General features: G+C 49.8%; 1 protein-coding gene across 1 annotated transcript in view; it reads right to left on the bottom strand.

Moving 5' to 3' along the window:
- Positions 1-25,352, bottom strand: part of akna (AT-hook transcription factor) — a 110,944-nt gene that overhangs the window by 49,278 nt on the left and 36,314 nt on the right. Inside the window, exons 9-17 of the mRNA XM_055659723.1 lie at positions 25,071-25,204; positions 23,585-23,822; positions 17,451-17,602; positions 13,111-13,296; positions 10,901-11,159; positions 8,370-8,470; positions 7,190-7,425; positions 2,966-3,107; positions 298-450 (exon numbers count right to left, since the gene is read on the bottom strand). Of these exons, the coding sequence (XP_055515698.1) occupies positions 298-450; positions 2,966-3,107; positions 7,190-7,425; positions 8,370-8,470; positions 10,901-11,159; positions 13,111-13,296; positions 17,451-17,602; positions 23,585-23,822; positions 25,071-25,204 (1,601 nt within the window). The remainder of the gene's footprint in view (positions 1-297; positions 451-2,965; positions 3,108-7,189; positions 7,426-8,369; positions 8,471-10,900; positions 11,160-13,110; positions 13,297-17,450; positions 17,603-23,584; positions 23,823-25,070; positions 25,205-25,352) is intronic.

The raw sequence follows: 25,352 nt of genomic DNA, 5'->3' as shown, positions 1-25,352 counted from the left end.
AAAGCAGTTTTTTCCCAGCTGTTATCAGGCAACTGAACCATCCTACCACAACCAGAGAGCAGTGCTGAACTACTATCTACCTCTTTGATGACCCTTGAACTAATCCTTGATTGGACTTTGCTGGCTTTACCTTGCACTAAACGTTATTCCCTGATCATGTACCTACGCACTGTAATGGCTAGATTGTAATCATGTATTGTCTTTGTGCTGACTGGTTAGCACGCAACAAAAAGCTCTTCACTGTAGCAATACACGTGACAATAAACTGAAACTGAAGTGCATGGAAAGATCGCCCACCTTCTTGGCGAGTGCTGGTGAATGACATGCTTGCGAGTTGTGCCGACTGCCAGGGGTGGATTGCTGTCAGCCTCTCCTTGGGGCTTGTGTAAGGCCTGCTCCAAGCGATGGCGGAGTTGTGCAACCTCCGTCTGCAGGGACTGGATCAGCTGGCTGTGGGGACAAAGCACACGCCACGGGTTACAGAGTCCCAACGCTCCCGCACCAGGCAGTCCCCAAACTAATTCTACCCCTGCAATCAGCTTGCAAAGGCTCATCCAGATTCCTCGAACTGCAGATACTGGAATCCTGAGCACAGGGATGTAATGCTGAGTGAGGCTCTAGAAGGTGCTGGTAAGACCACATCTGGAGTATTGTGAGCAGTTTTGGGCACCATATCTGAGGAAGGATATGCTAGTTCTGGAGAGGGTGCAGAGGAGGTTTACAAGAATGATCCCAGCAATGAGAGGGGTTAACATATGGTGAGCGTTTGACGGCACTGGGCCTGTACTCGCTGAAATTTAGTTGAATGAGAGGGAACCTCGTTGATGAATTACCACAAAAAGTTTGGATAGAGTGGATGTGGAGAGGATGTTTCTACTAGTGAGAGAGTCCAGGACCAGAGGCCACAGCCTCAGGATAAAAGGACGTACTTTTAGGAAGGAGATGGGGAGGCATTTCTTTAGTCAGAGGGTGGTGAATCTCTGGGATGGGGAGAAGGCAGGGAGAATGGGGTTAAGAGGGAAAGATAGATCAGCCATGATTGAATGGCGGAGTTGACTTGATGGGCCGAATGGACTGATTCTGCTCCTAGATCTTATGAAAACATAAAGTACTGGAGTAACTCAGCAGGTCAGCAGCATCTGTGGAGTGAATGGACAGGTGGCATTTCAATCCAAGCATTTTACGGCCATTCCCTCCACAGATGCTGCCTGACCGCTGGGTTCCTCCAGCACTGTGTGTTGTGCACAGACTGATGCCAGTTAGAGGCGGGCATGACCCTGGGCAAGGCCTGTGGAACCACCTTGTGTAGCTTGTGTTGCCAATGGGGAACCTGTGGGCATAGAGGGCAGCGTTTACTGCCATCCCCAGGTGAAGTGGGTCGGGCATCCTGTGGCACCCCTGCTTGTGGTGCTGATGCTCCTCACACAGGCCAGTGGGCAGCCCCACACCCTACTGTCCGTGGTCGACCAGACCAACCCGGCCGGGCTGGGCCCCGGCCACTGCTCTTTGGGCACTGGCCACAGGGAACCCCACTGGTGTCTGGGCCCTGGTCACTGGGCCTTGGGCCCTGGTCACCGGGCCCTGATCTCTGGTCACTGGTCACTGGGCCCTGGTCACTGGGCCCTGGTCACTGGTCACTGGGCCCTGGTCACTGGGCCTTGGGCCCTGGTCACCGGGCCCTGATCTCTGGTCATTGGGCCCTGATCTCTGGTCACTGGTCATTGGGCCCTGATCTCTGGTCACTGGTCATTGGGCCCTGATCTCTGGTCACTGGTCATTGGGCCCTGGTCACTGGTCATTGGGCCCTGGTCACTGGTCATTGGGCCCTGGTCACTGGTCACTGGGCCCTGGTCACTGGGCCCTGGTCACTGGTCACTGGGCCCTGGTCACTGGTCACTGGGCCCTGGTCACTGGTCACTGGTCATTGGGCCCTGGTCACTGGGCCCTGGTCACTGGTCACTGGGCCCTGGTCACCGGTCTGGGCCCTGGTCACTGGTCACTGGGCCCTGGTCACTGGTCACTGGGCCCTGGTCACTGGTCATTGGGCCCTGGTCACTGGTCACTGGGCCCTGGTCACTGGTCATTGGGCCCTGGTCATTGGGCCCTGGTCACTGGGCCCTGGTCACTGGTCACTGGGCCCTGGTCACTGGTCATTGGGCCCTGGTCACTGGTCACTGGGCCCTGGTCACTGGTCATTGGGCCCTGGTCACTGGTCACTGGGCCCTGGTCACTGGTCACTGGGCCTTGGGCCCTGGTCACTGGTCACTGGGCCTTGGGCCCTGGTCATTGGGCCCTGGTCACTGGTCATTGGGCCCTGGTCACTGGTCACTGGGCCTTGGGCCCTGGTCACTGGGCCTTGGGCCCTGGTCACTGGGCCTTGGGCCCTGGTCACTGGTCACTGGGCCCTGGTCACTGGTCACTGGGCCCTGGTCACTGGGCCTTGGGCCCTGGTCACTGGTCACTGGGCCCTGGTCACTGGTCACTGGGCCCTGGTCACTGGGCCTTGGGCCCTGGTCATTGGGCCCTGGTCACTGGTCACTGGGCCTTGGGCCCTGGTCATTGGGCCCTGGTCACTGGTCATTGGGCCCTGGTCACTGGTCACTGGGCCTTGGGCCCTGGTCACTGGGCCTTGGGCCCTGGTCACTGCCTTGGGCCCTGGTCACTGGTCACTGGGCCCTGGTCACTGGTCACTGGGCCCTGGTCACTGGGCCTTGGGCCCTGGTCATTGGGCCCTGGTCACTGGTCACTGGGCCTTGGGCCCTGGTCATTGGGCCCTGGTCACTGGGCCCTGGTCACTGGTCATTGGGCCCTGGTCACTGGTCATTGGGCCCTGGTCATTGGGCCCTGGTCACTGGTCATTGGGCCCTGGTCATTGGGCCCTGGTCTCTGGTCACTGGGCCTTGGTCAGGTAATGGCCGCCACATGGAGAGGCTACGCGGGCAGCGATGGGATTCCCGATACTCACTCTCTCGCTGAGTGGACGTTCAGTGGGCTGGTGCTGTATGGGACCTTTGAGTGGAAGGTCAAAGGTGAGGAGGTGAGAGAGGAACGTTGATACCTCTGCCTAGAGTAGGCCCCGAGACCATCCACTTCAGACTCTGTGTGACCTTAAAGAAACAATAACAGGTTCAGAGAGTCGTACAGAATGGAGACAGGCCATTCGGCCCAATCCACCCGTGCCGACCCGTGGACAGTCTCCCACCTTAAACCCATTCCCCTCGCCAGTCTAGGGATCTCTGCACCTCACTGATTCAAGTGATCATCTAAATGCTTCTGAAACGCTGTCAGCAGCCCTGCATCCACTACTCTGTAGTTCCAAGTACTCACCATTAGCTGGGTGCGGAAAAGCCTGGGTCAAAGCCCACTCAGCCCTGGCCATTTATCCATCTTTAAGCCCACTCAGACATCGACCTCCGGCTCTTTAGTTATAGTGACACATTTGAGTTGATCTGCCCCTTCACTATGTCCTCCAACCATAAAGCACTTTGTGTACACCAATGAAAAGTACTCACTACACCTTCATGACCCATGTACAGAACACTCCTGATGTTCCTCATCACCTCTTCTTCCCTGCTTACACTTTTGTCCTTAATATAATTATCCAATGTCTGAGGATTTGCCAGTGATACTGCGTGATCCCTCTACTATTTATTTATTGATCGGACTCACCGTATATGCTTCCTTTTCACCTCCTTATCCAATCCTCACTGCCCCTCAGCATCCAAGCTTCATTGTACATGTTACCTCTGCATTTCACCCCTATAGGACAATGGTGATCTTTCCCCTTTGAATGCTTCCCACTGTGCAGAAGTGAACACACCTTCACTAGTTAATAAGTTGTAAAAGCAGAATTAGGCCATTCGCCCCATCAAGTCTACTCCGCCATGGCTGTTCTACCTCTCCCTCTCAACGCCATTCTCCTGCCTTCTCCCCATAACCCCTAACACCCATTCTAATCTAGAGTCTGTCAATCTGCACCTTTAAAAATACTGATTGACTTGGCCTCCACAGCCGTCTGTGGCAATGAATTCCACAGATTCACCGCCCTCTGACTAAAGAAATTCCTCCTCATCTTCTTCTAAAGGTAAGTCCTTTAATTCTAAGGCTATGACCTCCGGTCCTAGACTCTCTCCCACTAGTGGAAACACCCTCACCACATCCACTCTATCTAAGCCTTTCACAATTCGTGCCCAATCTCTGCCTCTCGGCCTCATTTCAAGGCGCTATAGGTGCATCAAATCCAGGACAAACAGACTCAGGAATAGCTGCTTCCCGAGAATTATATCTACCATAAATTCAAATCCACACATGCACTGACTACACCGCCCAACACGGACTTCCATCTGTATATATGTATATATGTATGTACCGCCCGTAGAATTTGTGCACCTATTCCCCCCCCCCCCATCTCCCTTCTGTTTTGTTTCTCTGTTTCTTGTTTTTTGTGTAAAATTGTATGTATGCACTGAGTACGAGCAGCTTTCAGTTTCCACTGTACATGTATAGTGACACTAAATGGCATATCTATATCTATCTATATATCTATTTGAGGAGCCTGCTAGATTATCCACCCTCGACAACGAAATAACAGCACCACACTTCCCTCCCCTCACTCCCCTCTCAGTCTCTTCTGAACACTCGACCCCTCTCGGATGTCTAGTTGCCAGCGCTGCCCATCAGTCAGCAGTGACAAGTAAAATGGATGAAGGGGTGCCAGTGGATGTAGTGTATCTAGACTTTCAGAAAGCCTTAGATAAGGTCCCACACGGGAGACTGGTGACTAAAATTAGAGCACATGGTATTGGGGATAGGATGTTGACGTGGATAGAAAATTGGTTGTCAGACAGTAAGCAAAGAGTAGGAGTGAACGGGTCCTCTTCAGAATGGCAGGCAGTGGCGAGTGGAGTGCTGCAAGGCTCGGTGTTGGGGCCACAACTGTTTACCATATATATTAATAATTTGGAAGAGGGAATTAGGAGCAACACTAGCAAGTTTGCGGATGACACAAAGCTGGGTGGTAGTGTGAACTGTGAAGAGGATGTTAGGAGGTTGTAGGGTGACCTGGACAGGTTGAGTGAGTGGGCAGATGCGTGGCAGATGCAGTATAATATAGATAAATGTGAAGTTATCCACTTTGGCGGCAAAAACAAGGGGGCAGATTATTATCTCAATGGGGTTAGGTTAGGTAAGGGGGAGGTGCAGCGAGACCTGGGTGTCCTTGTACACCGGTCACTGAAAGATAGCGTGCAGGTACAGCAGGCAGTGAAGAAAGCTAATGGAATGTTGGCCTTCATAACAAGAGGATTTCAGTATAGGAGTAAAGAGGTTCTACTGCAGTTGTATAGAGCTCTGGTAAGACCACATCTGGAGTATTGTGTACAGTTTTAGTCTCCTAATTTGAGGAAGGACATCCTTGTGATTGAGGCAGTGCAGCGTAGGTTCATGAGATTGATCCCTGGGATGGCGGGACTGTCATATGAGGAAAGATTGAAAAGACTAGGCTTGTATTCACTGGAGTTTAGAAGGATGAGGGGATATCTTATAGAAACATATAAATTTATAAAAGGACTGGACAAGCTAGATGCAGGAAAAATAATCCCAATGTTGGGCGAGTCCAGAACCAGGCACCAGGAGCAGTCCTGAGATCACAACATTGAGTTCCTGCTCTTTAAACGTTGACCTAGTTCCCTAAACACGTTACAGCACTTCACTCCTTCCCCAACACGTCATTGCTGTCCACACCACAACACCACAACCTCTGCCTACTCCCACTCTCCATTCACAAGCTTCTACAACTGCTCCAAGACATCTTGGCATAGTTTCATACAGCACAGAAACAGGCCCTTTGGCCCAACTCGTCCATGCTGACCCAAGATGTCCCGTCCCATCTAAGCTGCTCCCATTCGCCTGGATTTGGCCCATATCCCTCTCCACATTTCCTATCCATGTACCTGTTCAAGAGTCTTTTAAATGCTTGTATAGAGACTGCTTCCACAACCTCTTGTGGCAACTCACTCCATGTACACAACACCCTGTGTGTGATAAAGCTGCCCCTCAGGCTCCCGTTAAATCTTGCCCTTCTCACCTTAAGACCATATCTTCTAATTTTTGATTCCTCTGCTCAGGGCAAAAGATTGTGTGTTCACCCTATCTATTCCCCTCATGGTCTTATACATCTCTGTAAGATCATCCTTTATCCTCTTGCACGCCACGGAATAAAGTCTTAGTCTGAACCGCATCTCCCTACAGCACAGGCCCTGGAGTCCTGCCAACATTTTTGTAAATCTTCTCTGCACTCTTTCCGGCTTAATGACATACTTCCTATAACAGAGTTGCCAAAATTGAACATAATACTCCAACTGTGGCCTCACCAACATCCTGTAACACTATAATGGCCCAACGTCTGTACTCAGTACCATGACTGATGAAGGCCAATGTGACAAAAGCCTTCTTGACCACCTGATCTACCTGTGACACCACCTTCAGGGAGAATGTACCTGTACTCCTAGATCCCTCGCTCTACAACACTTCTCCAGGCCCTATCATTCACTATGGAGCTCCTGTCCTAATTTGACTTCCCAAAAATGTACCACCTCGCCCGTTTGTACATTAAACTCCATTGACCACTCCTCAGCACTTACCCACCTGTAACTATTGGTAACCAGCTTCACTGTTGACGATTTCACCTACTTTAGTGTCATCTGCAAACTTATGAATCCCTCCTTGCACAGTGTCAATTATTGATATGTGAATGATTCATATGAATATCAATGATTTGAATAGTAAACGTTCACTAGTGCTACTCGGTAGGGTTTAAACTAGAGAGACAGGGGTGTGGGAACCAGAGTGGGTGGTCAGAAATTGGAAGGGGAGATGGGAAGGTAGGGGTTAGGATCAGGGAGGACAGGCAGGAAGAGGTGGAGGAATACAGTGATACTGATGGGCTGAAGTGTGTTTACTTCAATGCGAGGAATATCGAGGAGAAAGCAGGGCCTGGACTGAAGCCTGGGACTGTGATGTAGTGGCCAGTGTGGACACATGGTGGATGGGAGGGAAGGGACTGAGGCAAAAAGTCGGCCAATGTGGATTTGCAGACGGGCCCGCACTGTTCCCCACCAGTTGACTCCCTGTCACCAGGGACCCTTGTGTCAACCCCCTCCCTCTCAAAGCCAAGGAACGTTTCACTTACTGACGAAGGTGTCTTGCTCCAACTCACTGATGACACTGGCAGCCCAGTGGTGGGGAGAGCTGGTGCGGGGTGGAGCGGGCTGGACAGTGCCCGCCCGCAGCCCTCTGTCCTGGCCCCTCACCATGCGGTGTTCACCCACACCTCTCCCACCACCCTGCTGACTGCGCACGGCCAGCTCTGCTCCCACAGGGCCCTGAGCTGCCCGATCCAGCGACGGCTCCTGGTGGCTTTCTGATCTGGGAATGGAAAAAAATAAACTGTGGAACCTCACAGTTTAGTGTAGAGATACAGTGCAGATACAGGCCCTTTGGTCCACCGAGTCCACACTGACCAATGATCACCCCATACACTAGTTCTATCCTACACACTAGGGGTAATTTACAATTTACAGAACACAATTTGCCCAAAAACGCCATTTGCTGCTAAAAACCTTCTCCAATCGCACTAGTTTCGAGATACAGCGTAGAAACAGGCCCTTCAGCCCATCGAGTGTGCACTGACCAGTGACCCCCCTACACTAACACTATCCTACACTCACTAGGGACAATGTACCATTTTTACCGAAGCCAATTAACCTACAAACCTGTACCTTTGGAATGTGGGAGGAAACCGGAGCATCCGGAGAAAATCCACGCAAGTCACGGGGAGAACGTACAAACTCCGTACAGACAGCACCCATGGTCAGGATTGAACCGGGGTCTCTGGCGCTGTCAGGCAGCAACTCTACCGCTGCGCCACTGTGCCGTCCCAGTTCAGAAAAGTGAAAAAACCCACAGCTCCCGAGTAACTCCAAGTAATCGTCAGCTGAGTTGTTTGTGACATCCAGTTGGCTGAGCTGGGAAAGACCAAGGCCTGGACTAGCAGTAGAGTTCCCTCACGCCCTGGCACAGGGGCATCAGGAGTTTCAGGGGCAAGTCTGCCCACCCACCCACTAGAAGGGGCACAGGTATGTTTACTATTGCCCCATGTACCGCGGTGCCATCTGTGGGAGTCTAGCATGCACACTTAGTCATGGAGTAATACAGCTTGGAAACAGGCCCTTCGGCCCAACTTGCCCAGCTACATTGTCCCACCTGCCTGCGTTTGGCCCATATCCCTCTAACCCTGTCCGCTCCATGTAGCCCGTTGGAGCAGCAGCCTTGTTGCTCACGTGTGCTCTGTTCAGCAGCTCAGTGCCTACCTCTTCAGCGGCCATTGTTCAGGGGTGTGGACCGCGGGTGTGATCCGACTACACTCTGACCCCACAAAGCCGCTGTCCGTCTCTGGAGACACGATGCGCTCCTGAAATATACAAAACAGCATTATACCTCACACCACCTCTGCAAGGCCACCACCATAATCAGGGACAAGTCTCACCCTGATCACTCCCTCTTCTCCTCTTTACAAGACACAAGAGACATTTATTTGTCACATGCACCAATTAGTACAGTGAAATGTGTGGTCGCCATATAGCCATACAAATAATAGAGGACAGAACACGAAAGACTTTAACACAGACATCCCCACACAGCGGGGTCAAAGTTTCCCACTGTGAGGGGAGGCTTCAAAATTCAGTCATCCTCCTCTGTAGTCCTCCCGTGGTCGGGGGGGGGGGGGCTCCCGAATCCCCTGCTGTCGCCGCTACGGGCGGCCCGATGTTCAGGCCTGCTCGCCGGGGTGATGGAACTCCGATGTCGGGACTGGAGGACATCCTCAGCGGCTTGGACATCCGAATCGGCCACCTCCTACCGGAGTCCACAGCACCCGAAGTCCACAGGCCGAGCTGGGTGGAGATTCAACGCTGGCGGCCCTCGGCAAAGGGTCCCTACACTCCGCGATGTTGAAGTCAGCACCGCCCGCGCTGGGAGCTCTACGGACCACAGCTCCAATTTTAAAGTAGCAGGCCCAACACTCCGGAGCTTCAACGGCGATCCAGGTAAGCAAGTGACTGGGGAACGGTTTCCCCCTTACCCTACCCCCCTCCCCCACATAGAAAAGCTAAAGAAATCTCCAACAAACTTTTAAAACTGAATAAATTAGAAAAAAGACAGAAAAACAGACAGACTGTAGGCAGAGGCTGCCATCAATGCGGCGCCCCTAGTGGCAAGTTCTGCCACTTTCCCATCAGACAAGAGGTACAGAGTATGAAACGCACGCCTCCAGATTCTGGGACAGTTTCTTCCCAGCTGTTATCACTGAACCATCCTACCAGCAACTAAAGAGTGGTCCTGAGCTACTATCTATCTCATTGGAGAGCCTCGGACTATCTTTTTGATCAGACTTTATCTTGCATCAAACGACATTCACATTACTCTCTTTATACTGTATCTATACACTGTGGATGGTTCGATTGTAATCGTGCATTGTCTTTCCGCTGACTGGTTAGCACACAACAAAGGTTTTTCACTGTACCTCGGCACACGTGACCATAAACTAAACTGAACTCAAACTAAAGCTGGAATCCAGGAGGTTGAGAACTTTCCCAGTGGCGGAGACCGAGTCACACATCATCAGCTGCTAGACAATGTTGCCTATTTCCTTCGCTCCATAGATGCTGCCGCACCCGCTGAGTTTCTCCAGCAATTTTGTCTACCTTCGATTCTCCAGCATCTGCAGTTCCTTCTTGAGAACAGAGGCTGACGGGATAGAAGCTGGGATGTAATGTTAAAATTGTACAAGGCATTGGTGAGACCAAATCTGGAGTATGGTGTACAATTTTGGTCGCCCAATTATAGGAAGGATGTCAACAAAATAGAGAGAGTACAGAGGAGATTTACTAGAATGTTGCCTGGGTTTCAACAACTAAGTTACAGAGATAGGTTGAATAAGTTAGGTCTTTATTCTCTGGAGCGCAGAGGTTAAGGGGGGACTTGATAGAGGTCTTTAAAATGATGAGAGGGATAGACAGAGTTGATGTGGACAAGCTTTTCCCTTTGAGAATAGGGAAGATTCAAACAAGAGGACATGACTTCAGAATTAAGGGACAGAAGTTTAGGGGTAATATGAGGGGGAATTTCTTTACTCAGAGAGTGGTAGCGGTGTGGAATGAGCTTCCAGTGGAAGTGGTGGAGGCAGGTTCATTGGTATCATTTAAAAATAAATTGGATAGGCATATGGATGAGAAGGGAATGGAGGGTTATGGTACGAGTGCAGGCAGGTGGGACTAAGGGGAAAAAAAAAAAATTGTTCGGCACGGACTTGTAGGGCCGAGATGGCCTGTTTCCGTGCTGTAATTGTTATATGGTTATATGTTATATGACTGCATCTGCAGAGGCGCCACCCTGCCCGGCTGGGAAGACCCTGGGCAGAGCGGTGTGTAAATCTATCTTCTCTTTATATGATACACACGTTCCACCATTTTCTTTCTCTCACCAGAGATGCCTGGCCACTTGTTTACATTTTCTTGCTTAGGAATGGTTACAATTAGCCTCAGAGAGTGGTGAGTCTGTGGAATTCACTGCCTCAGAGGGCGGTGGAGGCCGGTTCTCTGGATGCTTTCAAGACAGAGCTAGATAGGGCTCTTAAAAATAGCAGAGTCAGGGGATATGGGGAGAAGGCAGGAATGGGGTACTGATTGGGGATGATCAGCCATGATCACATTGAATGGCGGTGCTGACTCGAACGGCCAAATGGCCTACTCCTGCACCTGTTGTCTATTGTCTATTGTCTAAGCCTTCATTACATCCCCTGCAATGAAGTGTCAGCCATTAGACATTGTCAAGGTGCCGTTACCTCCAGGGGCCCCGACGCTGCTCGCAGCAGAGTTTTGCACGGCACAAGCACTGGAGAAGCAGCTCCGTCCACACCCGCCCCACTCTTGGCTGGTGAAAGGTCCCTCCGCTCCATCGGGACAGCTCCTTCAGAGTCAGTGGGGGTGGCGTGTGATGCGAATGACCTGCCTCTGGCCACCAGCTCCTCCCCGTCCAGTCCTGGCCGTCGCGAGTCCTTGAAACCACCGCAGGACATAGCCGCCATCTTCATCGGCCGCCGCCTATTAAAGCGAAGAAATCATCATCAACTTCTGGAAAACATGGATAAAGGTGCACTAACTGTCTGCATTAACAATGGGCATTGACGCAGGGAGGTTGACATCAAGCTGAGGTTATTGTGAGGTACAATGTAAACCTTGCCCGCACTCTACCGTGGGCACACAGTCTTAGACAACACCCCCAACAAATGACTCATACATTGCACATACATTCTACACAATAGTGAGCACACAAACTCTTCTACTACCTTTGAAGGCTTAGGAAGTTTGTCATGTCCCCAACAACTCTCACCAGCCTACAGATGCGCTACATATCGGGATGCATCACAGCACGGTTCGGGAACAGCTCCAAACTGGACCGCAAGAAATTGCAGCAAATTGTGGACGCAGCCCACACCATCATTCTAACCAACGTCCCTTCCATTGACTCCATTTACACTTCACACTGCCTCGGCAAGGCCAGCAGCATCATCACGGGTAAGTCTCACCCCTGTCACTCTCTGTTCTCCCCTCTCCCATCAGGCAAGAGGTACAGAAATGTGAAAACGCACACCTCCAGATTCATTCCCACAGTTTCTTCCCAGCTGTTAACATCAACTGAACTGTCTCTCACCAACTGGACAGCTGTCCTGACCTCCCATCTACCTTATTGGTGACCTTTGACATCTTTAATAGGTCTTTATCTTGCACTAAATGTTGTACGTTTTCTTGTATCCTTTCCCTGCACACCATGGAGGCTTGATTGTAATCATGTAGAATATTTTCGTTAACTGGATAGCTCGCACGTAACAAAAGCTTGTCATGGTACCTCGACACTTGGAACAATAACTAACGGGCCTGCCTCACTTAGGCAATTTCTCAGGCGACTGAAAAACCGGCGACTGGAACAGCGACTGTCAGAGTGGAATACACGCACACACACACACACATCGCAAAAGGCGGGGCCAGGGCAGGGGGGGGGGGGGGGAGAGGGAAGCAGGGGGGGGGGGGGGGGAGCGCTGTCTGAGTGAAATTCACATGGTGCAAAGCCAATGTGTTACAGACACATACCGCGATGAACAGGATACAGGATGGTTGGCGCTGTAATTAAGACAGTGAAAGCACAATGTACGGGAAGTGTCACGCAAGTCCTTTAAAAGGAGGGAGGAGAGGGGAGAGGGGGGAAAAGGAGTGGAGACAACTTTAAAGAAGCCAGAGATACACGGCTGTGAAGCTCGGCGGACATTAACATTACCGGTCGGTTATCCTTGGTTCTGAGAAATCCTGTTTACATTTTTTTTCCGCACTGATCCATTGAAATTCACTGGTCAGCACCGGCTACAACCTACGAGATCGTTCAACCTCCTGGCGACCCAACTACGGCACGAGAATTCTTCCTACTCTCCATGGCGACTTAATTGTAGTCGCAGCAAATTTTTCAACATGTTGAAATATTCTCAGCGACCATAATGAGGCCGCGACTAGTTCCCAGAATGCGGGTACTCCTCACGACCATGAAGGCGACTCCCTGGCTACCATCCGCGACCATGTGGCGACTGCGTAGTCTCCTGCAGTCACCAAAAAAGTCGCCCAGTGGGGCAGGCCCATAAAGCAATCAGACAGCGTGGAAACTGCCCCTTCGGCCCAACTTGCCCACACCGACCAACATGCCCCATCTACACTAACCCCACCTGCCTGCTTTTGGCCCATATCCCTCTAAACCTGTCCTATCCACGAACCTGTTCAAATGTTTCTTAAATGTTCCGAGATGTGCAAATAGCATTAGTGCAAAACATAAACATAAAACAAGCCCATGGCAGTGCAAGAGGTGTTCCGTTGTAGAGGTGGGATTGCCGCTTGGAGAACCCGATGGAAAGGTCCCATGTGGAGGGAGGTGAGGGGGTGGTGGAGGGGGAGGTCTAACACTCCATGAGTGGACGGCCGACGGCCGACAGTTCCCTGTCTCATTACTCACAGTTCATGAGCCTTCCTGCTTTCTGTATCCGGGTCACTGCAAGAAGCTCCGATCCTTCTCCCCTCCATCCGCTCCTCCTTCCCCAGTCTCTGGATGTTTGGGGGGGTGGGTGGTGATTCCAGGATGCGTCTCTGTCCCACCTTGTCCAGCTCCAGCGACAAAGGCAAATCCCTGAAGTTTTCACACCTGGCAACCAGAGAACCACAAAACTGACCCGTTTTTTGCCACAGGCGGCTGTGGAGGCCAAGGCAATGGGTGCAGGCACGGACTGACAGATTCTAGAGGAGTGTCAGGGGTTATGGGGAGAAGGCAGGAGAATGGGGTTGGGAGGGAGAGATAGATCAGCCATGATTGAATAGCGGGGTAGAATTGATGGGCCGAATGGCATAATTATGCTCCTATCACATGAGCTGAAGGCTTTAATCATATTAGATATAGGAGAATATGAAAGAAGGAAAATGGCGATTTTTCTATTGTTTATGTTGGGAATGACCAGGAAGAGTGTGTGAGAGAGGGTGAGGGGAGAGAGAGTAGGGGCAGGAAGAAAGGCCACAGCCGGCCTGCGAGTGGGTGAGTGTGTGAGGGAGTGTGTTAGTCGGGAACAGGTTTCCTGCCTCTAGCGTGTCCAAACCCTTAATAATCTTATATGTTTCAATAAGATCCCCTCTTTTCTTTCTAAATTCCAGAGTATACAAGCCCAGCCGCTCCATTCCATCAACATATGACAGTCCCGTCATCACGGGAATTAACCTTGTGAACCTATGCTGCACTCCCTCAATAGCAAGAATGTCCTTCCTCAAATTTGGGGACCAAAACTGCACACAATACTCCAGGTGTGGTCTCACAAGGGTCCAGTGCAACTGCAGAAGGACCTCTTTGCTCCTATACTCAACTCATCTTGTTATGAAGGCCAACATGCCATTCGCTTTCTTTACTGCCTGCTGCATCTGCATGCTTACTTTCAGTGACTGATGCACAAGGACACCCAGATCCCGTTGCACTTCCCCTTCTCCCAACTTGACACCATTTTGATAATAATCTGCCATCCTGTTTTGCTACCAAAGTGGATAACCTCACATTTATCCACATTAAACTGCATCTGCCATGCATCTGCCCACTCACCCAACCTGTCCAAGTCACCCTGCATTCTCATAGTTCACACTGCCACCCAGTTTTGTGTCATCTGCAAATTTGCTAATGTTACTTTTAACCCCTTCATTAAATCATTAATATATATTGTAAATAGCTGCGGTCCCAGCACCGAACCTTGCGGTACCCCACTAGTCACTGCCTGCCATTCTGAAAGGGACCCGTTAATCCCTACTCTTTGTTTCCTGTCTGCCAACCAATTTTCTATCCGTCAGCACTCTACCCCCAATGCCATGTGCTCTAATTTTGCCCACTAATCTCCTGTGTGGGACCTTATCAAATGCTTTCTGAAAGTCTAGGTACACTACATCCAGTGGCTCGCCCTTGTCCATTTTCCTAGTTACATCCTCAAAAAATTCCAGAAGGTTAGTCAAGCATGATTTCCCCTTTGTAAATCCATGCTGACTTGGACCGATCCTGTTACTGCTATCCAAATGTGCCGCTATTTCATCTTTTATAATTGACTCCAGCAGGTTCCCCACCACCAATGTCAGGCTAAAAGGGTCTATGATTCCCTGTTTTCTCTCTCCCGCCTTTCTTAAAGAGTGGGATAACATTAGCTACCCTCCAATCCACAGGAACTGATCCTGAATCTATAGAACATTGGAAAATGATCATCAGTGCATTCACGATTTCTAGAGCCACTTCCTTAAGTACCCTGGGATGTAGCCCATCAGGCCCTGGGGATTTATCAGCCTTCAGTCCCATCAGTCTACCCAGCACCATTTCCTGCCTAATGTGAGTTCCTGCGTTACCCTAGATCCTCTGGCCACTAGTACATCAGGGAGATTGTTTGTGTCCTCCTTAGTGAAGACGGATCCAAAGTACCTGTTCAACTCATCTGTCATGTCTTGTTCCATTTCCTTGTTCCTCAGAATAAATTCAACCGTTTCATTCTTCAAGGGTCCAATTTTAGTCAACTAATTTTTTCATCTTCACATACTTAAAGAAGATTTTACTATCCTCCTTTATATTCTTGGCTAGCTTACCTTCGTATCTCATCTTTTCTCCCGTATTGCCTTTTTAGTTATCTTCTGTTGCTCTTTAAAAGTTACCTAATCCTCTTGCTTCCCGCTCATCTTTACTATGTTATGCTTCTTCTCTTTTATTTTTATACTGTCCCTGACTTTCCTTGTTAGCCACGGTCACCCCTTACTCCCCTTGGAATCTTTCTTCCTCTCTGGAATGAACTGATTCTGCACCTTCTGTATTATTCCCAGAAATACCTGCCATTGTTGTTCCACTGGCATCCCTGCTGGGGTATCTTTCCAGTCAACTCAAGCTCCTCCCTTATAGCTCCAAGTCCCCTTTCATTCAAACACTGAAACCTCCGATTTACCCTTCTCCCTGGAATTGGATTAAATCTTATATTAGCTGCTCAACTACCTCCATCATGGAAGCCTTAACCTCAAACTCCCTTTCTTCATTACACAACACTAAATCCAGACCTGCCTTCTCCCTGGAAGCTCCAATACCTGCTGCTTGAAGAATCCCCCGGAACAATCAAACTCCCTTTCTTAGGGTGACATACCAACCTTTTTTCCCTTGATTGCAAGGTTGCACCCTATATCCAACCGTAGCATTACCTTGAGTGATGCCAGTTTTTATCTGAGTGATTCAAGTGCACCCTATATCCAGTGCTGAGTGAGTGAGTGAGTGAGTGAGTGAGTGAGTGAGTGGGTGAGTGAGTGGGTGTGTATGTGAATGAGGGAGGGAGTCCACTCAGCGCTTCCAGCTCTGCTCTTCTCTGCCCTGGTCATCATGGCCGGGGGTGGGGGTGAGTATATGTGGGGGTGGGTAAATGACCCGTTCACACCAGGCAGAAGATAACTGCATCCCCGGAGCAGTGGCAAGAGTGATCCACCCACCCCGCCAAGTCCTGAAGGCTCGCTCATACACACAGGGTGTGGGAGGAAACCAGAGCTGTAAGTCTGTAAGTCACGGCATGTGTACAGCAGGGGTCTGAACCATCCCACACAACCAGAGAGAGAGCAGTCCTGAACTACTATATACCTCATTCGTGACCCTCGGATTATCTTTGATTGGACGTTACTAGCTGTACCTTGCACTAATGTTATTCCCTTATCAATTATCTGCACACTGTAAATGACTCCATTGTAATCATGTGTTGTCTTTCCACTGACTGGTTAGCACGCAACAAAAGGTTTTCACCGTACCTCGGTACACGTGACAATAAACTCAACAGAACTAAACTAAGGGGTCAACCCCACTGCACCAGCTCATCTGCATGTGGACTTTGTACTATCACAGTGAGTGAATGCTGTTGCAAGCAAGGGTCAGGGAAGTGGAGCGGTTTGTGTCCTGAGCAGGGGCTGGAATCTTTCCGTCTGATGGACAGTGCAGGCACAGACTCCCACAACACTCATGTAGTTTCCAGAGGGGCAGTGAGATGCCAGTGGTCACACACACTACAGACCCAGCGGTATGGTAACTGGCATCAACGGAGATGGCCAGTGTGGCCGAGATGGGCTGAAGGGCAGTTTCTGTGCTTGGGGTTGATGGGCACAAAGTAATGAAAAACTATTAAAACCATTTCTAAAAAGGGGCAGAGGGTAGCACGGTGGCGCAGTGGTAGAGTTGCTGCCTTACAGCGCCAGAGACCCGTGTTCGATCCTGACTGTGGGTGCTGACTGTACAGAGTTTGTACGTTCTCTCCATAACCACGAGGGCTTTCTCTGGGTGCTTCATAGAAACATAGAAAATAGGTGCAGGAGTATGCCATTCGGCCCTTCGAGCCTGCACCGCCATTCAATATGATCATGGCTGATCATCCAACTCAGTATCCTGTACCTGCCTTCTCTCCATACCCCCTTTTCCTCCCACACTCCAAAGACATACAGGTTTGTAGGTTAGTTAGCGTGGTATAATTGTAAATTGTCCCTAGTGTGTAGGATAGTGTTCGTGTGCGGGGATCGCTGTGGATTCAGTGGGTCGAAGGGCCTGTTTCCACACTGTATCTCTAAAGTCTAAAGGATAAATGAACAGTCATGACCGAGGCACAATCAGGATCATCTGATTCCTGATACATGGAGCACTGCACTATTGGCCAGAGTTCCCTGGTGGTCAGAGATGTGATATTCCATTGAATGTCGACGTTTGGAGATCGGAAACAGCATGTGTAGTGCGGAGAATTGAACGGATGGCGGCACTGTACGTGTAACCATACTCACTGGTCTAACAGCTTGTCGAAGCTTTCTTCCAGTTGCATCTTCTTGTGTGTGAGGGTTCTGGGAATGATGTCCTCACTCTCACTATCGCCACTCACCGAGCTCACCTCCACGTCCACCTTCCCCAGTCGCAACGCCGCGCTGGGAACCAGGAGCTTTGGAAAACAGAGCAGCGGTGACCATGATGCACCCTCACCTCCCTCACCAAGCCACACCATCTCTGCAAGACTCGCCAACACCTCAATCTATCAGCACCATGTATAAATGGCCGCAAAGTGTCGTTGAAAAGATAAAGAATACTGGTAGATGCTCGTCCATGCCTGACCCCCCCCCCCCCCCCCCCCCCCCCCCCCCCCACATCATTCACAAACACCCTGCCCAGCAGTATGAATATTGATCACTCAAACTTCGTAACCCTTGCTTTCCCTCTCTCTCCATCCCTCCCCCATCCCAGTTCTCCGACCAGTTCTACTATCCTCCTGATTTAATATTACTGATTTGTATGCCTGGTTTTCTCATCTTCCCCACAGCTAACAATGAACCAGTTTACATTTTCCTTTGTCTGCATTGATCTGTCATTTTCACACCTTACCCTTCCATATCTCTAGACTCGCTCTTCCCTGACTCTCAGTCTGAAGAAGGGTCTCAACGTGAAATGTCACCCATTCCTTTACTTCAGAGATGCTGCCTGACCCACTGAGTTACTCCAGCATTTTGTGTCTATCTTGTGTGTAACCCAGCATCTTCCGTTCCTTCCTACACATCTCCTGCCATTATTTATGGGATGTGGCCATTGTTGGTCTGGCCAGCGTTTATTGCCCATCTTGAATTGGTCTTGAGACGGTCCAGGTGAGCTGCCATCACCAACCTGAGTCATCGTGTTGTTGGGGGCAAGTTCCAGACTTTAGATTGAGTGATGTTGACCCATGGATCATGCATTTTCTAATCAGAGAAGGTTTGACATGGTGGGCTCCTGGCATTTACTAAATACTTTAATCTACGCGATCTCCCAGTTGCCAAACATTCAACTCCCACTCCCATTCCCACACTGACCTTTCTGTCCTGGGCCTCTTCCACTGTCAGAGTGAGGTCACACGCAAAATGGAGGAACGGCACCTCATATGTCGCTTGGGCAGCTTACAGCCCAGCGGTGTGAACATTGATTTCTCTAACTTCAAGTAGCACTTGCATCCCCTCTCTCACCATCACTCCCCCACCCTAGTCATTGTACTCATTTTACTGGAGGGCTATTGACTTCCTTTGTCTGTATAACTCATTATCATCTGGCCCTCACCCGACAATAGACCAATGTCATAAGGTCATGAGTGATAGGAGAAGAATTAGGCCATTCGGACCATCAAGTCTACTCCGCCATTCAATCATGGCTGGTCTATCTCTCCCTCCCCATTCTCCTGCCTTTTCCCCACCACCCCTGGCCCCTATACTAATCATGTGTAAGAAGGAACTGCAGATGGTGATTTAAACCGAAGATAGACACAAAAAGCTGGAGTAACTCAGCGGGACAGGCAGCATCTCTGGAGAGGAGTGTGTGACGATTTGGGTCGAGACCCTTCTTCAGACCAAACTAATCAATTGTGGACCCCACCTTTCCTTGATCATTGTTACCTTTTGCTCATCATTCATTCATTCGCTTTTCTATCTCACTATATCACTGCCTCTATCTCTTGTTTCCCCTTCCTCTGGCTCAGTCTGAACAATGGTCTCCATCTGAAACATCACCTATTCCTTTTCTCAGAGATGCTGCCTGACCTGCTGAGTCACTCCAGCTTTTTGTGTCTATCTTTAGTTTAAACCAGCAACTGCAGTTCCTTCCTGAACACTGATGCCCCTGTTGTGCTCTCTCCTGGTGGTAGAGGTGACAGATGGAGAGATGTGAATAGAGTGGCATCTGGTGGAAATGTGGCAGCACCATAATCTCATTAGTTTAAAAATAGTGAAAGAGAACGGCAGGACTGGTCCACAAGTTAAAGTCCCAAGTTGGGAAAAAAGGCTAATCTTGACGGCATTACAAAGGAACATGCAAAGGTTGATTGCGAGAGGATGTGTCCACTAGTTAGAGAGTCTAGGACCAGAGCCCTTAGCCTCAGAATAAAAGGACGTACCTTCAGAAAAGAGACAAGGAGGAAATTTCTTTAGTCAGAGGGTGGTGAATCTGTGGAATTCATTGCCACGGAGGGCTGTGGAGACCAAGTCAGTGGATATTTTTAAGGCAGAGGTTGACAGGTTCTTGATTATTACCGGTGTCAGGAGTTATGGGGAGGAGGCAGGAGAATGGGGTTAGGAGGGAGGGATAGATCAGTCATGATTGAATGAGGGAGTAGAATCGATGGGCCGAATGGCCTAATTTGCTCCTATAACATGAACTTATCTGGTAAATGGGAGGTTTTCAACAGTGAGACAGGGACAGTTCAGGGACAACATGTTCCTCTCAGAGGGAAAAGTGTTGGGGGCAAGTTATAGAGAATAGATGCACTGATGCTGAACGATTGGTCATATATTTCCATCTCAGAGATGCAGGAGTAAGGAACCCTGGTTCAAGCGGTATATTGAGGATCTGGCCAGGAAAGGGGAGACTGGGATCAAGCCTCACATGAAAAGGATGCACATTTAGAATGGAGATGAGAAGAAATGTCTTTAGTCAGAGGGTGGTGGAATTCATTGCCACAGATGGCTGTGGAGGCCAAGTCAATGGATATTTTTAAGGCGGAGATTGACCGATTCTTGATTAGTAGGGGTGTCAGGGGTTATGGGGAGAAGGCATATGAATGGGGTTGAGAGGGAGAGATAGATCAGCCATGATTGAATGGTGGGGTAGACTTGATGGGCCAAATAGCTTAATTCTGCTCCTAGAACTTATGAGCCCCTTGAGCAGCCTAAAGGAAGGAGGGCTACACCAAAGGAAGGAAAACCATGGACATGAGGTAGCTCGGCTCGAAGGTAAGGGAGAATCCAAGGAGATTCTACAAGTAAACGAAGAGCAAAAGGGTAAGTGAATTACTGGAGGGGGTTGTGTGAGACAGGATGTGGCAGCATTTGGCCAGGTGAGGGTTGATTACGGATAGTCAGCATGCATTTATGCCTTGCAAATGGGTCAAAGAGTTTCTTTTGAAGAGAATTGATGAGGGAAGGTTGTGGCCATGTGGTGGTCACAGAGGTGGTGACATAGAGAGGTTGACATTGTTTGTGGGGACCTCATTCCCACGGGAGCACATGAGGAAGCAAGGACAGACACCAGGACAGTGGAAATAGGAAAGGAACTTTCCAAATGGATTACCAATGCATCAGCGAGACAGTGATGGGGTGAGCGGGCAAACCAAGACTGCAGGCAGAAGCTGATCCCTTCAGCTGAAGCTCACAGTATTGCAACAGAGATGCCAGTCTTATACAGCATATAATCCACCAACACTTTCGCCACCTCCAACGGGATCCCACTACTGGCCACATCTTCCCATTTCCACCCCTTTCTGCTTTCCGCTGAGACCGTTTCCTCTGAAACTCCCTCGTCAACTCATTCCGTCCCACCCAAACCACCCCCTCCCCAGGCACTTTCCCCTGCAACTGCAGGAGATGCAACACCTGCCCCTTTACTTCCCCCCTCGACTCCATCCAAGAACCCAGTCTTTCCAGGTGAGGCAGAGATTCACTTACATAGATACATACAGTAGCTAATAGGTGCAGGAGTAGGTCATTGTTCCTCCAGTGAACACTTGCACCTCCTCCAACCTCATCTACTGTACCCGCTGTTCCAGTTGTCAACTCCTGGATAGCGGCGAAACTAAGCGCGGGCTTTGTCCTGGGCCTTCTCCAGTGTTAGAGTGAGGCCCAGCACAAATTGTAGGAACAGCACCACCCAGCGGCATGAACATTGACTTCTCTAACTTCATCGAAACTTAGAAAATAGGTGCAGGAGGAGTCCATTGGCCCTTCTAGCCAGCACCGCCATTCATTGTGATCATGGCTGATCATCCACAATCAATAACCCGTGCCTGCCTTCTCCCCATATCCCTTGATTCCACTAGCCCCTAGAGCTCTATCTAACTCTCTTTTAAATTCATCCAGTGAATCGGCCTCCACTGCCTTCCATAAATTCACAACTCTCTGGGTGAAAACGTTTTTTCTCAACAGTTTTAAATGGCCTCCCTTTTTATTGTTAGACTGTGGCCCCTGGTTCTAGACTCCCCCAACATTAGGAACATTTTCCTGCATCTAGCTTGTCCAGTCCTTTTATAATTTTATGTTTCTATAAGATCCCCTCTCATCATTCTTCTAAATTCCAGTGAATACAAGCCCAGTCTTTTCAATTTTTCCTCATATGACAGTCCCGCCATCCCAGGGATCAATCTTGTGAACCTACGCTGCACTGCCTCAATCACAAGGATGTCCTTCCTCATATTAAGAGACCAAAACTACACACAATATTCCAGATGTGGTCTCACCAGGGCCCTGTACAACTGCAGAAGAACCTCTTTACTCTGATACTCAAATCCTCTCGTTATGAAGGCCAACATGCCATTAGCTTTCTTCACTGCCTGCTGTACTTGCACGCCAACTTTTAGTGACCGGTGTACAAGGACACTCAGGTCTCGCTGTACCTCCCCCTTACCTGACCTAACCCCATTGAGATAATAATAAGCAAGAGTGGCTTATTATTGCGGCACTCCACTCGCCACTGCCTGCCATTCTGAAAGGGACCCATTTATTCCTACTCTTTGCTTCCTGTCTGCCAACCAATTTTCTATCCACGTCAACACCCTACCCCCAATATTATGTGCTCTAATTTTACCCACTAATCACCTGTGTGGGACCTTATCAAAAGCTTTCTGAAAGTCTAAACACTACATCCACTGGCTCTCCTTCATCCATTTTATTTGTCACATCTTCAAAAAATTCCAGATTAGTCAAGCAGGTTTTCCCCGTCATAAATCCATGCTGACTTGGACTAATCCTTTTACTGCTATCCAAATGTGCCATTATTATCTCTTTAATAATTGACTCCAGCATCTTCCCCACCACTGATGGCAGGCTAACTGGTCTATAATTCCCCGTTTTCTCTCTCGCTGCTTTCTTGAAAAGTGGGATAACATTAGCTATCCTCCAATCCACAGGAACTGATCCTGAATCTATTGACCATTGGAAAATGATCACCGATGTGTCCACAATTTCTAGATCTGCCTCCTTGAGTTCCCTGGGATGCAGACCATCAGGTCCTGGGGATTTATCAGCCTTTAGTCCCATCAGTCTGCCCAATGCAAATTTATTTCAGTTCCTCTGTATCCCTAGATCCTCTGTCCTCTAGTAGACCTGGGAGATTGTGTCTTCCTCAGTGAAGACAGAACCAAAATACCTGTTCAACTTTTCTGCCAGTTCCTTCTTCCCCATAATAATTTCACCTGTTTCTGCCTTCAAGGGACCCACATTTGTCTTTACTAATCTTTTTCTTTTAACATACCTAAAGAAGCCTTTACTATCCTTCTTTATATTTTTTGGCCAGCTTACCCTTGTACTTCATCTTTTCACCCCGTATTGCCCTTTTTGTTACCTGTCTTTGAAAGTTTTCCCATTCCTCTGGCTACCCGCTACTCTTTGCGATATGATATGCCTTTTCTTTTAGTTTTATTCCCTTGTTTCTTACTTCCTTTAGAATCTTTCTTCCTCTTAGAATTTCTCTAGAATCTTTCTTCCTCTTTGGAATGAAATGATTCTGCATCTTCTGTATTATGTCCAGAAATTCCTGCCATTGTTTTCCCACTGTTGTTCATGCTAGGATCCTTTTCCAGTCGACCTTGGCCAGCTCCTCTCTCATGCTTTCATAGTCCCCTTTATTCCACTGCAACACTGACACTTGTGATTTAACCTTCTCCCTCAAATTGCAGATTAAAGCTTATCATATTATGGTCATTACCCCTCCTAGCCCTTGCTTACTCTCTTCACCCCCCCCCCCCCCCCCCCCCCCTTCCCAGTTTTCACACCAGTCTTACTGTCTCTGACTACATTCTATCTTTGTCCCACCCCATTCCCTGACATTAGTATGAAGAAGGGTCTCGACCATTCCTTCACTCCAGAGATGCTGCCTGTCCCGCTGAGTTACTCCAGCATTTTGTGTCCGCCAGTCTTACCCTGCGTTTGGGATTGTGCTGGGTGTCCGCTGGGCTGTGAGACGTTGGCTTTGGGGGTTCCACCAGGGGCCTGGGTCTTTGAGGCTGCGGGGCAGGGCCTCTCATCTGCCAGGAGTTAGGAAGAGCTTCTTCATCACTCTGATGGTCCGTGGAGCGGCTGGTCACGGGGACTGGCTCCATCCGCTCCTTCACATCCTCCAAATGCATCCCAAGCCGGAAGATGTTCCCCTCCACTTCCCTGGGACAGATAGTGAGGGCAGCACGTTAAAACATGAATGTTGTACGGATAAACCATGGGCAGTCCCGGCCTCTACACACCGCCACGTACAGCAGTCTGTCACCACATGGTTACCAGCAACAATGTTCTCAGTAACTCTTTACACTTTATAAGGTTTGCCACAGGTCCAATCCCAACTACATTAACCATCCACACGCTGGGCTGCAGGATCTGTTCCTGTGCTATACCGTTCATGTGCTTGATCGACAATGGCATTGTGTCGCAGCGGTAGAGTTGCTGCCTCACAGCGCCAGAGTCCCGGGTTCCATCCTGACTACGGGTGCTGTCTGTACGGAGGTTGTACATTCTCCCCGTGTCCTGTGTGGCTTTTCTCCGTTTGCTCAGGTTTCCTCCCACACTCCAAAGACGAACAGGTTTGTAGGTTAATAGGCTTGGTGTAAATTGTCCCTAGGGTGTAGGATACTGCGAGCATACGTGGTGATCGCTGGCCGGCCCGGTCTCAGTCGTCCAAAGGGCCTGTTTCCGCGCTGTGTCTCTGAAGTCTCATATGAACGTGGGGAGGAGGCGGTCTGGGATTGGGGAATGTTTGGGACATCAAAGGCGTGGTGCCCGGGTGTGTGGGAGAGATTCTCAGAGCAGCCACACTAAGAGGGAGCAGACTGCAGAGTGTGAAGCTGTCCTCACCAACTCCCACTGGTACAGGCTAATGACTGCCCCGTCAACACTCACAGATGAACATGCAGATGCTATCATTTAGATAATGATAGGTTATCTATTTACAGCAGCTGTAGTCTATATATAGACAACATCAGAGGATGAGGTGGTATGGTGGCGCAGTGGTAGAGTTGCGTAAACAGGTTCTTTGGCCCACTGGATCTGCGCTAACTAGCGATCCTTGCAAACTACCACTATCCTACACACACTAGGACAATTTACAATGTTACCAAAGCCAATTAACCTGCAAGCCTGTTCATCTTTGGAGTGTAGGGGGAAACCGAGCACCTGGAGAAAACCCACGCAGGTCACTGGGAGAGCATACAAACTCCACACAGACAGCACCCGTGGGCAGGATGGAACCCGGGTCTCTGGTGCTGTAAGGCAGCAACTCTACCACTTGGCCTCCTTCAGGGGCCGATCGTGGAGCTTTAGGGAGCTTTCTCAGGACGCAGGAGTTTGCGAACCATTCACTGTCCCGGCCCTCCCTTCACCTCCTCTGCTCAGCTGCAGTTGCCCCAAACGGACACTTACCTGTCGGGGTCGAACGTGCCGACGCAGTGGCCACTGGTGCTGGTGTCTCTCCACTGCAGGCTGTGGTATTCCTCCCGGGCCTGCAGGTAGGCCTGCTCCAGAGCATCCTGGTCCTCCCACAACTGCTGATATGCCTGCCAATGTACAACACAAGGGGCCCCAGTTAGTGCAGAAGGTGGGGATCGGCTGCTCCCACAGGCCACGTCCATCATCACACACAGGCTTCCCTTTGGTCAGAGTCAGTGTCCTGTTCCTGCTCCCTGCTCATCTCTTCAGCAGCAA

Source organism: Leucoraja erinacea, chromosome 31, assembly GCF_028641065.1.
Source record: "Leucoraja erinacea ecotype New England chromosome 31, Leri_hhj_1, whole genome shotgun sequence".
Classification (NCBI taxonomy): Eukaryota; Metazoa; Chordata; class Chondrichthyes; order Rajiformes; family Rajidae; genus Leucoraja; species Leucoraja erinaceus.
The sequence above is the reverse complement of the archived record's forward strand: the minus strand, read 5'-3'. Positions and strand labels throughout refer to the sequence as shown.